This window comes from Agrilus planipennis, unplaced genomic scaffold, assembly GCF_000699045.2.
Source record: "Agrilus planipennis isolate EAB-ADULT unplaced genomic scaffold, Apla_2.0 scaffold138, whole genome shotgun sequence".
Lineage (NCBI taxonomy): Eukaryota > Metazoa > Arthropoda > Insecta > Coleoptera > Buprestidae > Agrilus > Agrilus planipennis.
In genome coordinates this window covers 711,547-724,441 of record NW_020439400.1, presented here as the reverse complement: position 1 = coordinate 724,441, position 12,895 = coordinate 711,547, and the positions used below count along the sequence as shown (strand labels likewise).

The window sequence follows — 12,895 nt, the reverse complement described above, 5'->3', positions numbered from 1 at the left end:
TACAAAGTGGTATGATATAAAATTTTCAAAATACTAAAAAAATTGGAAGGGTAGGGATTACCTAAATAACGATTAGAGGTGGAAAATTCATAAAAATATTTTTTTTTGAGGTAGTTTGAATTTCTTTACAACTAAGTACAGGTTTTTGTACTTACATCTAAATTATATTGCGAAAAGGCAAGACCAACACCAATACCAAGACCAAGACTGTATTTTGACTAGTAAGACCAAGACCGAACGAACAAGACCAAGACTAAAATCAAGACTGATGAATATGCAACACGGAGAAAACTAAATTTTTATGACAACGCAAAAATTACAATTTTCGATTGTAAATTTGTAATATTAACTTAAATACCTAGTAAATTTATTTCTGCTGGGATTTCATTTTTACAAATTTGGGTTAAAATTGTAATTTTTATTATTTTTTCTTATGAAGCAACGCGCTTGTTAAATACCACTTTAATATTTAGGTAAATTTTCCTTTTTAAATTTTGAAAAATGATAAATTTTAGCGAGGAACTTTAAAAGAAATCTCTGTTACGAACTTTATTAAGTTTTCGATCTTTTTTGTCTAATTCTATTGAGCTATTGACCAAGAGTATCAGTAAAGTAGGTACTAATTAATACTTTTGACATAGGTTTAATAGGACGAAACAATTGTACAGTAAATACTACATTATAATAAACTTTAAAAACAGTTCTGCTGTTCTATTTATCCATTTAAATAGTGCTTCACAAAGAAAACTAGCTCTAAGCTGATTAAATATCAAAAAATTAAATTTGAAAATTTGTTAAAACGTTTAGTTCAATAACTATGTTCATTGCTACTGGTAGGCAAGTAGTTCCTTTTTATAAAAAAATTAATGGAGTAGGTATTTTTTGCATATCATTTTCCTTGAATATAATTCATCACGTTTTTAGCATGTTTATTATTAATTGTTGTTTTTGACTTGGAGGTTCTTGTGTTCTCGTTATGTGCAATGAATAAATAAAAAATTGATTTTGATATTGTAGATCTAGACTCTCTTGTTTCAACAAGAATTTCCTGATCATTTTTAATACTCGTGCTCTTTTATTTCACGTTATTGAATCCCTGTGGATAACCTTCGGTTGAGCGATTACAAACATTCCTATGTATATCATACAATTCTTTTGAAACAAACCACATTTTTCAACGTAATTATCGTAAAAAAATCACTTTTACACATATTCTTTTTCTTCCCAAGCAAAAGATTATTTACTAAGTAACTATCGCCTAAACGAGTTCTGATAATTAATTTTAGGCATAAGCAAATAAAATTGGCGTTTTCAGAACATGTATACTTTATTTCAGATCGAAATTTGTAGAGAATGGATGCTGGACTTAAGCACAAAAAACCACCAAATCCTCGAGAAAATTGTAATCCCATATCAGCAGCAACTTTTATGTAAGTCTATTTTTAAATATTCTTTTTAGAATAGTATTTCAATATTTGCTATACTAGTAAATCGTAGTGCTCTCAATACCTTATAATATTGTTATTCTTTTTAAAATGTTTTAAATTAAAACAAATTTGACTTCTTAAAGATAAACGAAAAATTAGATGTATTGGCTTACATCCCTCTTCATATTCAGAAACTATTTGCTTAAAATGATCCAAAGAACGATATATTTCAAAGCTAAGGTAAAAACATGTTTACATATAGTTAGAATTATGCGAATTATGTTTGTGACATATTTTAATATGTAGCCAAGCAAGATTGTATTGTATTGATTGTTTTATTTATTTTTATGGTAAAGGTGCAGTTTACGTTGCTTTCCATAATTTGTTTTTGAGTGTTGCAATGCGCTCAACAACACAACATAGTAAATTCATAACTTAGTTATTGTAAGTAATTATTAACGAAACGATCTACTGACTTTATCCTCCTATTGATGCTAAGGGAAGATTCCGAAAGTCGCAACATCGCGAGTACGAACTCTCCGTATTGTTAGATGGGAAGTTACAACTATATTATCGGAACTTAATTGTTACATATCGTACATCATTTCTCAATATTTATAAGTATTCCACATTCTCATGATTTGATGTTAGACGACCTTTTAATTATTTTATTTGCATTTTTATGATTTTAGTCCATTTTTGTTTTCAAAACACGACCGCCTCACTACCTTGCCATACTCGTTTGTCGTGATTCTATGATCTCATCTTTCGATTTTTCGAACTAACTTTTCTTTGGCTATTGATTCCGCTGTTTAAACGACTGCTAATTGACCTACTAACCCAGTAGTAGTATGAATAATTTGGGTGTGTTAACTTTGCACTAGCGACTTAAATTTATGGATATTATATAAGACCGATTTTTATGTTCCCTTCGAGTACGTTATAACTAGTGGATTTGGTCGGGATTCTGTAAATCAGAATCCTAACCACTTTTCAGTCTCAATTTGTTGATGGAAGATTTTTGTAAGATTTCCTTATTTTTTATTTGTGACCTTCAAAACCAAAAAAATCCTGAGATCCTGGGATTGGATAAAATAACTATAACCACGAAATGCCAGGATTAGAAATAAGGGCCAGGATTGAATTCCCTAGTTATAATCGAGTTAACAGACATAGTTACAATACATTTAATTACATTGTAGATATACACAAATACATTAATATATTATAACACTATAGTCATAATATGTTACAATTTACATACAAGTATCTCTCGTGTCAGTGGCTGATAATGAACTTGAACTTAAAATAATTAACAGTGGTTTACTGTTTTATTAATTACTGCTGTATTTCCATGATAATTTAATATTAATTTCAAAATATTTGTAGAATTATTTCAAACATTAAGTATATATGAAATTAATTTTTTTAAATACAGGGTCTGTATGGAATGATGTATTAAAATTAGCACAAGCAATGCTTATTATAGGTAATGTTGTAATTAAAGTGGAGGTCAGATGTTCGTGTTTCAGGTACCGTTTTGGAAAATCCATAATTAAACTCGCGGTTTCATGTTATGCAGCAGTCTGGGTTTATTTCCAATTTAAACTTCAAATGAAATTTAATTTTTAAAAGTATTCCGGGAAAGTTACTATTTTTCCTTTCATTAAGTGGATGTAACATTCTCTCTTCATTTTCTTTTTAATAAATATTTTGTAAAACTAGTTGGAACTTGATAAATCACCTATTAATTAGCATATTAATACAACCGTTAACTAATTGATTATAATCCATAACTAATTCAAACTACATGTACTTTATGTTTCTTCTAAAATAACTCCGTATTCCAATACATGATGGAATCGGCATTTACTTGGCGAAAATCCATAATTTTATGTATAAATAAATCTTCAATGCGTAAATTATCACAATACATATATGTATTTATAACCCACCACAATTGTTTCGCTACACAATAGCTTTTTCAAATAGAGTGTTACACTAACCAATATACTATAATTGTACCTTATATACTTATGTATATCTTAACTATAAGTGGAGTTACATTAGAATAAATTTAACAGTATTGAAGTACTTAACTTTATCTGATCATTTAACAATAGGTCTACATTTTTGATTATGATTTTGTTTATTTCCAAAGTTTCTAAAGTATTTAAAGTTGTTCTTTTATTCAAAGTGTGTAAAATTTTACAGTCTAAATAAAATTTATAATTTTCTAAAATTAGGCGATTGGCGTAATTACACAATTTTTTTTAATGATTTTGAAATGTTGGTTAATTCTAGATTTGAATGACCTTCCTGTTTGGCCAATATAACAATTGTCGCAAGAACCAGATGTTAATTTGTAAATTTCTTCAACGTAATTATCGTAAAAAAATCACTTTTACACATATTGCTTTTCTTCCCAAGCAAAAGATTATTTACTAAGTAACTATCGCCTAAACGAGTTCTGATAATTAATTTTAGGCATAAGCAAATAAAATTGGCGTTTNGACTGGACCAATTTCGATAATTTGTTTTTAAGATATTCCTTGAAGTCCGAGGAAGGTTCTTATGTAGAGAAAAATTGGAAAAATTGCCCAGAAAAACGTAAAAACCAAATTCAAACTGTTCCTAGCTGTCAATTCTAGGGAATTGCCAAGTGTATGACGGAGCATCACTTGAGCACGGCTCAACCGATTTGATTGATTTATTTTTAGTTGTATTCGTAATTGACAGTGCAAGGTTTGTGTGAAAGAAATTTTTTGGGAAATACACGGGAAAATCCGGACATTTGGATAGTATTTTTATATGAAAAAACCTTACCTTCATGTTATAAATTTTGACACTTTTGTTTTTGGTCAGATTTACATGAAAGTTGATATATACGCTCATTGGCATAAAATCAAACACCTATTTTAGTATTTTCAAAAACTTGATCTCGGAAAGGGGTGAAAAGGGCTTCTAACGTTTATATGCTAGATATTTTATTTATAGTCAGATTTACTTGACTACGGAGTTATTTTAGAAGAAACATAAAGTACATGGTGCTTAAATTAGTTATGGATTATAATTAATTTTTAACGATTGTATTAATATGTTAATTAATGTGTGATTTATCAAGTTCCAGTTAGTTTTACAAAATATTTATTAAAAAGAAAATGAAGAAGAATGAAAGGAAAAATAACAACTTTCCCGGAATACTTTTAAAAATGAAATTTCATTTGAAGTTTAAACATTTTAAAAAATTCAATCTCTGCAGGAAGCTGAAAGGGGTTTGCAAAGATTGCATGGAACATTTGGCCAGATTTAATTGAAACTTGGTTAAAAAAATCAACCTCTGTTGGGGTAGAGGGGTGTTGAAAAGGAGTTGCAATGTTTGAAAGAGACATACATTATTTGTGGTCTAATTTACTTGAAACTTGGTTTTAATACTCTCATTTAATTTCTGAAACACCTATCTCGGCATTTTAAACAATTGAACCTCCAAAGAGGTTAGAATGTTTGTTTGAGACGTGTTTTATTTGTGGTTGAATTTACTTTAAACTTGATATTTATACTCATTGATATAAATAATTAAATGAAAAGAGGTTGCCACGTTTCCATCGGGTATATTTTATTTGTAGTCGGATTTACTCGAAGGTTGAAATTACGCAAATATATGTCTTGGCAAATTTTTAAAAATCAACTGATGAAATGCTGTTGCTACGTTTGTTTTTGAAATCTAAGATGGCGACATTACATAAAATTAAAACTTTGTAGGGTGAATTGGGAGGTAAATGGTTTTATGGAGAAACAGTATTAATTTATGCGAGCGAAGCCGCGGGGAAAAGCTAGTTCATAATAAAATAAAATAATTAATAAACACACGTCTCAATAATTCCTTTTGTTACGATTGGCCGCCACGATAAAAGAGTAAAAAATATGTTCTTCGAAAAGCTTGAATGTAAAATTTTGGATTTTTGAAGATCTATCGAATGATTTTGTAGTCTTTTTATCTTCTTTGTTAGGAAATAAAATAAACATTTTTGGAAATTTCCGTACAGTCCCTATACCTACTCTTATACGTTTCTTTTTTGGAGTCCTGCCTTCCTCCTTCGCGAGCGAATTAACTCCTCAATAACCCAGCGTATTGTAGGCCAATCTCTGTAGGATATGTGACGAAATGTTTTGATAACAGGCACATTTATACATATGTTTTTTTTTTTAATAATAATTTATCATCATAGGGTCGTCACTCCAAAGACTTCACTCAGAACATGCATGTTATTTGCTTTTCTATCCTGATTTAAACTTCGCATTTTCCTAAATTAGAACATCCTACATCTCTAACTATTTGTCAACAGTAATCTAATCTGTATCTATGTCCCTTTTCATTCCTCTTCCTGTTTCTAACATGTCTCTAAGTAACCCTTTAAAATACCTCCTTTTAGTCGATAACGCTCTTAGTTCTCGTTCTCTTTTTAATTTGTTTAATTATTTCCCTTTTGCGTTCTTGTGTTTTTCTACAGAATTATTAATTAATAAGTTAAGATTAATTTTTTTAATTCATATTTCGATTTTTGAGTTCACGCTCTTGCCTGCTTTTTCAGTTTATCAAATTAATAGTATTAAATGGTTTCGACCTTTATTTGATGAAAATACAAACCAAAAATACGACCCAATTTGTTAAAATGTATAAAATTTGTTAATTAATGTTTATAATATAGTGTGTAGAATATCGGTAATGGGGCGGTATTTTTTACGGTGCACAGAGCGACACCAAAGAAAAATCCAGTCCTGCTCGTATTTAATTTTTTACGACACCTCTGTCCGAAAGAATCTAATATGATTCTTCCTGATTTACTATTTTCCGTACCGAAGGAGAGAATGCGATTTCTTATGTTACGGTTTCGTCCCTGAAATTAAGGAAAAATGTCGTACTTTCGATAGGGGTAAGGTAAAAATTTATTGTATAATGTAGGGTTAATTAGGCGTTTGGGAGTTTGGGCTTATACTGTATACAATATCCATCCGCCAACGACATTTCTGTGAAAAAATAATCGTTTCTGAGATATGAATAAAATCGATAGTTATGTAGGTTGTAGTAAGCCTGCAGTGGCTTCCAATTGAATAAGTAATAACGCCCTCGCAATTAATTAAGTATGAATTCATAAATTGTCGATGTATCAGTCGAAATAATATTGACGTGGCAAAAAATTATTTTATGAAAACATTGTAGTGTTCCTTGTTCTATTTTATTGCTGCGCCATCGAAAATGTATATTACCAAAAAATGAACAATTTCGTAAAATATCATTGCTAAAAAAGTGTAATTATAGTAATAATAGACCTAAACGATGCGTTTTTAAGGAAACATAAGCAAAGTTCTGACCAACAAAACATGTTTTTTTCAAGACGTACTTAGTTTATTACTCTTTCCAGAAGTAAAAACAAATAACAGCAGTAGATAAAATAGAAGGTGAATATTTATATATTTTTATCGATAAATGTCCACTCAAGCAAAAAGAAAATACAAAACAGGAATTGTTTTGTATGTCTGCCCGAAGTAAATTTCCTATTGCTTCACGACATAATTTTATAATAATTTATCAATGAATTAAAATGCGTCTGTACTTTCTGCAATTATACAGTAGCACGTTTAAACACCTCCCAAAGTACCAACATTTATTGATTCGTGTAACTAGAATTCAGCGTGCATTATTGTGTACATATGTTTCTTATCTAACCTTGAATTTTAGGAATATATATTAATTCGATATGACGGTTTTGCAACAAAAAGGGGTCAGCTACACTTTATCGAATTTGGAAAAAAATTTAATCGTTAAAAAGGCTATTATTCATAGTAATTATGGAACTGCAAAAAGACTTGATTAACGATAAGTTAGAATTTTCAAAAATGTTAGGGGAATTTTTTGAAATTGTTTAAATATTCTGATTGTCTGCTTTATCAAATGAGGAATTCAGTTAAAAAAATATTTACAACGCAAAAAGAAACTTATTTGTTTCAAATTTCTAATTTTTAAACTTAAACACGTATATGTAAATGGAAATATACAATTTTTAGCGTTGTAATAAAAATTTTGAATGGATATGCAAGTTGTAAAGTTACAATCTTCTGATGGACCAAATAAATTCTACACTACATATATAGAGGTGTGAGATCTGTTTGCAACAAAAAATGTAAAATACAGTCAAATTTCCTGAACTTGAACATCGCAAATGTCACCAATTATGTTGAAATTAGAGAAAATTCGAAAAATTTCTACTTTATGATATTTGCGGCTAACATTAGAATTTTTTCATATTAATTTTTATTTGTATAGTTAACAATAGTTAAAATGCCTTGTACATCGTCATTTAGTTATAATAAAATCATCAGAATAAAAAAGCTTAATTAACAATTAAAAAACAGGAATTACAATAGCATAATCNCAACTATTTACCTATAAGTGTACAATAGCATTTTTAAATAAAACTACAATGTATTTCATTTATTGCGACAATTTTGCTACAGCGGCGTCAAATATAAAAGTCTCTTGAATTTAAAGCATACAGTAGAATCCGCTTATAATGACATCGAAGGGAAATGACAAATAAACAACTTTCTATTTTGGTTAGTTATTTAGTTTAAAAGATAGAAAAACTGCAAATTGTGTATATTTATTAAGAGAAAAAGAAAAAGAACGATGAATTGTAATATCAATATACATAAGAAGGGTAAGAAAAATGAGTGAAAATGTTATTATTAATCATTTGGGTCACTATAGCCGGATATGATTTCTTGAGAATCAGTCATAATAAACGATATGTCATTTTAAACGGAGTCATTATATCCAAAGTTTCCTATAAAAATTTAATATGAAAACCAAACTTAATACTGCAATTACTTCATATTAAGCGGTTGGTCAATTAAGCGGAGTAATAATAAACGAATTTCACTGTATCTTGAAAACTATCAACTTTAAAGAAAAGTTACAGCAGATCGTTTTAGTTCAAAATGGTCCAAAAACCCCTGAAGAAAATAAACAAATTTTATACCTGACCTGAAAATACCTGCTGCCAAAAATTAGTTTGTAAAATATATCGCTGCCAGAGGGACGTTTACGAGGTGCTGGCGTAAGGCGCTGTCGACATTTAATCCGCCTCTGCACCCATACAAACACATACGCCTTGTTTTGTTTTTTGTTTTCGTGGAAGAAGGGAAATCTTCAAAAGACACCCAGCCGTCCGTACGACTGGGTAGTGTCGGATTCCCGAGGAAGATGTCCTCGGACCTACCCCTTTACCTCAGGCCGTTATAGGATCAATTAAGGTCCTCTTCAGCCAATTGTTGTTTTGAGTTTTATCTGATTGTGTTTTTGAGAATACACATACGCATAAATCCATACATATATATATATATACACCCACCGCTACCCCCACGAATTTACATGCACATTAAGTTGCAATGCTATTGTGAAATATGTTGCAGACTACGATCCTGATTTTTCGATCCATTTAGTAACATCCTTATAACTGTAGGTAATGTTAATTATATTTAGGAAATATAAATAGGTATTCCGCTTTTTTTGTATTTATGCTTCATATAGAACTCAAATCTTAAGTACAAGGTCGTCGAGAGTATAAATATGATGTTACGTAAATTTTTTATTTAAATTAAATTGTTTTATTTTTAAAAATTTTTACCTTTATGGGCGCCCTTTAGGCTCAATGAGCTCCTTAATAATATATCAGATGCACCCCTGCATCTCAGCTCTGCCTAGACTTAAATTAAAAATTAATTAATTTTTCAAAACAATTTGGATCAATAAAAATGTATACTTTTCTCTTTAAAACAATAGGTATACAATCCCAACGTTTATGGATGGATATAAACGTGAATTAGAAGTAACTGATTTATACGAAACTTTCTCTGAACACAAGTCAAGTACAATTGGTGATAAATTAGAAAATGCATGGAATAAAGAAGTAGAAAAATCAAAAATCGCAAAGAGAACACCTTCCTTGAGAAGGGCTTTAATAAGAGTTTTTGGACTCGAATTTATGGCCTATGGTATAATTCTACTCCTAACAGAAGTGTTCGTAAGGTATGTAAAATACAAAATGGTTTTTAAATTTTACGTTTAAAGATAAGCATTGTATAGATCTCTTCTTATTCATAATAAAACACCCTGTACATTAATACGCGAATTTATTCTTAAATTATAGAACAATTGCTTAAGTATGTAATTATTAAGGTCGAAAATAAAAATCGTCAACCAGATGTGATTAATTACAAAGAGAGCAATTATTATCGAATAAAACCTTGTGGCAATTATTGTTCATTGTCATTTGTTTATTTATTATCTAACAATACAGTAAATTATTGCTTTTTTGTTACTTTAATATTACTTGTTTTTGTAATATATTTTTAATTTATCCTATTCAACTTTTGCATATTATTCTTGAGTATCTTAAGTAGTTTGCTATCTTAGATTGACTCAACCCATGTTTCTTGGTATGGTGGTTAAATTTTTTATGCCTTCTACGGCAGATTTATCGTTAAATGGTGATGGTTATGGGATAAATTCCACGAATAATTCGTAAATACATGCGTTTGTGTTTTATATAACGTAGTGTGAAATAAATTACTTATTAATAATATGTGACTAACATAATAATAGTTATTATTACCATTCTTTTTGATTAATTTTGATCAGTTAACCAATTAGTTAATATTTTTATAATATTATATTAAGCCGAAGACCTCCTCTCTCATTCAACAGTCCCAGTGTATGGAGGCTGGAGATAAGGAGCACTATCTCTGTAGTGAATTAGTGTCCGTCAAACTGCTTTAAATTAGGGTGGCGCCACGGTAGCAACAGGGTAAATTTCAAATGAAGCGCCATAAGTGATTAGAATAGGATAGAAAAATAAACAAGGACAAATCTACTTTGATGAGGTTTGGTGTATTCGACTGTCACTAATTATTCTAGTCACTAAAAATATTAAATTTTCTAACTTGGCATATTTTAATCCTTCAACAACTGCTACATTTTAATATGAAATATTGTCAATTTTTACCCACTACACACTACTTCAAATTAATGAGGAAAAATTGTTGCTGTTGTCACACCCCCGCCGGGAATCGAACCCGGGCTCTTTGGCTTTACGCGCCAATGCTCTGACCACTAGTAGCTTAGTGGTAGAGCATTGGCACGTAAAGCCAGAGAGCTCGGGTTCGATTCCCGGCGGGGGTGTGACAACAGCAACAATTTTTCCTCATTAATTTGAGGTAGTGTGTAGTGGGTAAAAATTGAGAATATTTTTTATATTAAAACTAACTCACTTCGGGAAGATTTCTACATTGTATGTATATTTAAACTGCTACATTCTTACCATACCTTTTGCCATTTTCGAGGGTTTTTGAACTGTTATTTACTGCTTATAGCTGGACACTATTTCAACATTCCCCCGTATGCGAAAGTTGCTTCTTACCTCTACCTTCCAAATCCCAGTCTTCTTAGCGACTCACATGTGTCAAAAGAACATTATTTTTATAAATATTTTTTCTACAGCCCCTTCCTTTATGTGGCACATCACTATACCCCAAAAATGGGACAAGACATAAGGGTTCTCACTTACAAAAATTGACCTTTTGTCCGTAAGGTGATTATGTAGCTTTCGGCATAACTAGGCCGGTCAAAACGTGTCTTGAAAAGTTTCAAAATTACATTCGTATTTATTTTACCAACAAATTGTATGCATTGTATAATTAAGTATCCCATGATAGTTCTAAACAGGGTTTTCGCGATTCCCATTGGAATTAGAGTCGCTCAAATTATTTTAATCATTTATTCTTTTGAAGTGATACAAAGTATTTGAGAAAAAAAAAACAATATTAATGTGTTTGAATACTGCATGTTTATATGTTTTTTCTTCCCTTTTTGATTTAAATGAGCCTAGTAATGATCTTGATCATTTTTATTAAAAATTTCTGCTTTAATTGTTTGTGTAACAACGTCGATTAGCTTAATCAATTATTGATTTTTAGAATAGGTCAACCATTAGCATTGGGTCAATTAATTTATTTCTACAAACCCGGTCAAAAAGAGATAACACAAGCTGAAGCTTACTGGTATGCCGCTGCTGTGGTTTTATGTTCCCTTATAAACGTTCTTGTTACTCACCCTTATATGCAGGGTATGCTGCATCTGGGGATGAAGATGCGAGTGGCTTCTTGCTCATTAATATATAGAAAAGCTCTGAGACTTAGTAAAACGGCATTAGGTCAAACTACAGTCGGTCAAGTGGTCAACCTTTTGTCCAATGATGTTAACAGATTCGATGTGGCTGTTATTTTTGCCCATCAATTATGGGTTGGACCATTGGAGACTATTATAGTTACGTACTTCATGTACCAATTGGTTGGAATTTCAGCTGTCATTGGAATCTTTTTCCTTCTCATGTTCATTCCTTTACAGTGTAAGTGTCGATGGGCTTATATGTTAGTCTAATTAGCTCAAAAATATATCAAACGAAAAGTAAATGTTACCCAGTACCTGCCTAAAAATCTTGAGAAAGGTATGTAGATGAATGATATCTGCGAATTAGCCGAAAATTTTGGGTGGAATTGTTGTTAAATTACGTCTAAAACCAAGTGAAATAGATCTTTCATTGATTGATAACAAAAAAAAAATACAACGTGTAATTATACAACACACTACTGGGATAGGGGTTAAGGAATTAGTTTAATGGTATTATTTGTACAGTATGCTTCGCACGGGTGCAATGCAATATACTATAGAATGTCTTTATAGACAACAATCACAGCTTTTTGGTCATTAGACAATACAAACCGGCCGCAACCGCTATGTCCCTGCATTTTAAGTCTGTAATATCTTCGAAAATATTCATTTAAATTACATGCTGTAAAGGGCGATATTAATCTATATTAAATGCACAGTGTATTTAAAAGTACGTAATTGAATAATGATTAATGCTGTATTGCTTAATATCGCTTTATAAAAGAGCCATTATTATAAAATACCACAAATGGCGCGGTAAACGCCATCTGTAGTACAAACTATTATTTATTGTAAAAAGTAAAGGATAAAACATGGTTATTGTGGGTTATCCCTAAGAGATAGACATATACCATCTCTGACTTTTTTGTAGACCTTTTTAAGATGTACAATAATGTAGTATATTATTTTGATCTATCTCGTAGAGTTCAGCCAGCGTTTGCAATGTAAGCGCAAAAAAATTTGTGTATTTACGATATCACATTACAAACCTCTAAAATTATCAGTATTTCTCTACTACGAGGGTGGATTGATAAGTTTCCGGCCTGACCAAGAAAAACAAGGTTTTTAAAAATTTTTTTTTTTTATTTCTCAACATAATCTCCTCCAAGGCTGATACATTTCTCATAGCGGTGTTCCAGTCTATTAATGCCATCTCTATAGACTGATTCGTCAAGCTCCT

At 30.5% G+C, this 12,895-nt stretch overlaps 1 protein-coding gene across 6 annotated transcripts in view; it reads left to right on the top strand.

Annotated features, from left to right (window-relative positions):
- Window positions 1-12,895, top strand: part of LOC108735766 (probable multidrug resistance-associated protein lethal(2)03659) — a 28,350-nt gene that overhangs the window by 1,969 nt on the left and 13,486 nt on the right. For 2 of the 6 annotated variants that reach the window (XM_025978919.1, XM_025978918.1), the window contains exons 2-5: window positions 1,337-1,430; window positions 9,271-9,516; window positions 9,904-10,011; window positions 11,463-11,893. In XM_025978919.1, coding sequence (XP_025834704.1) covers window positions 1,354-1,430; window positions 9,271-9,516; window positions 9,904-10,011; window positions 11,463-11,893 — 862 coding nt within the window. In that variant the 5' untranslated portion in view covers window positions 1,337-1,353. Of the gene's footprint in view, window positions 1-1,336; window positions 1,431-9,270; window positions 9,517-9,903; window positions 10,012-11,461; window positions 11,894-12,895 lie in introns of those variants that run through there. The other 4 variants (XM_025978923.1, XM_025978920.1, XM_025978921.1 and 1 more) reach the window with 3 other exon arrangements.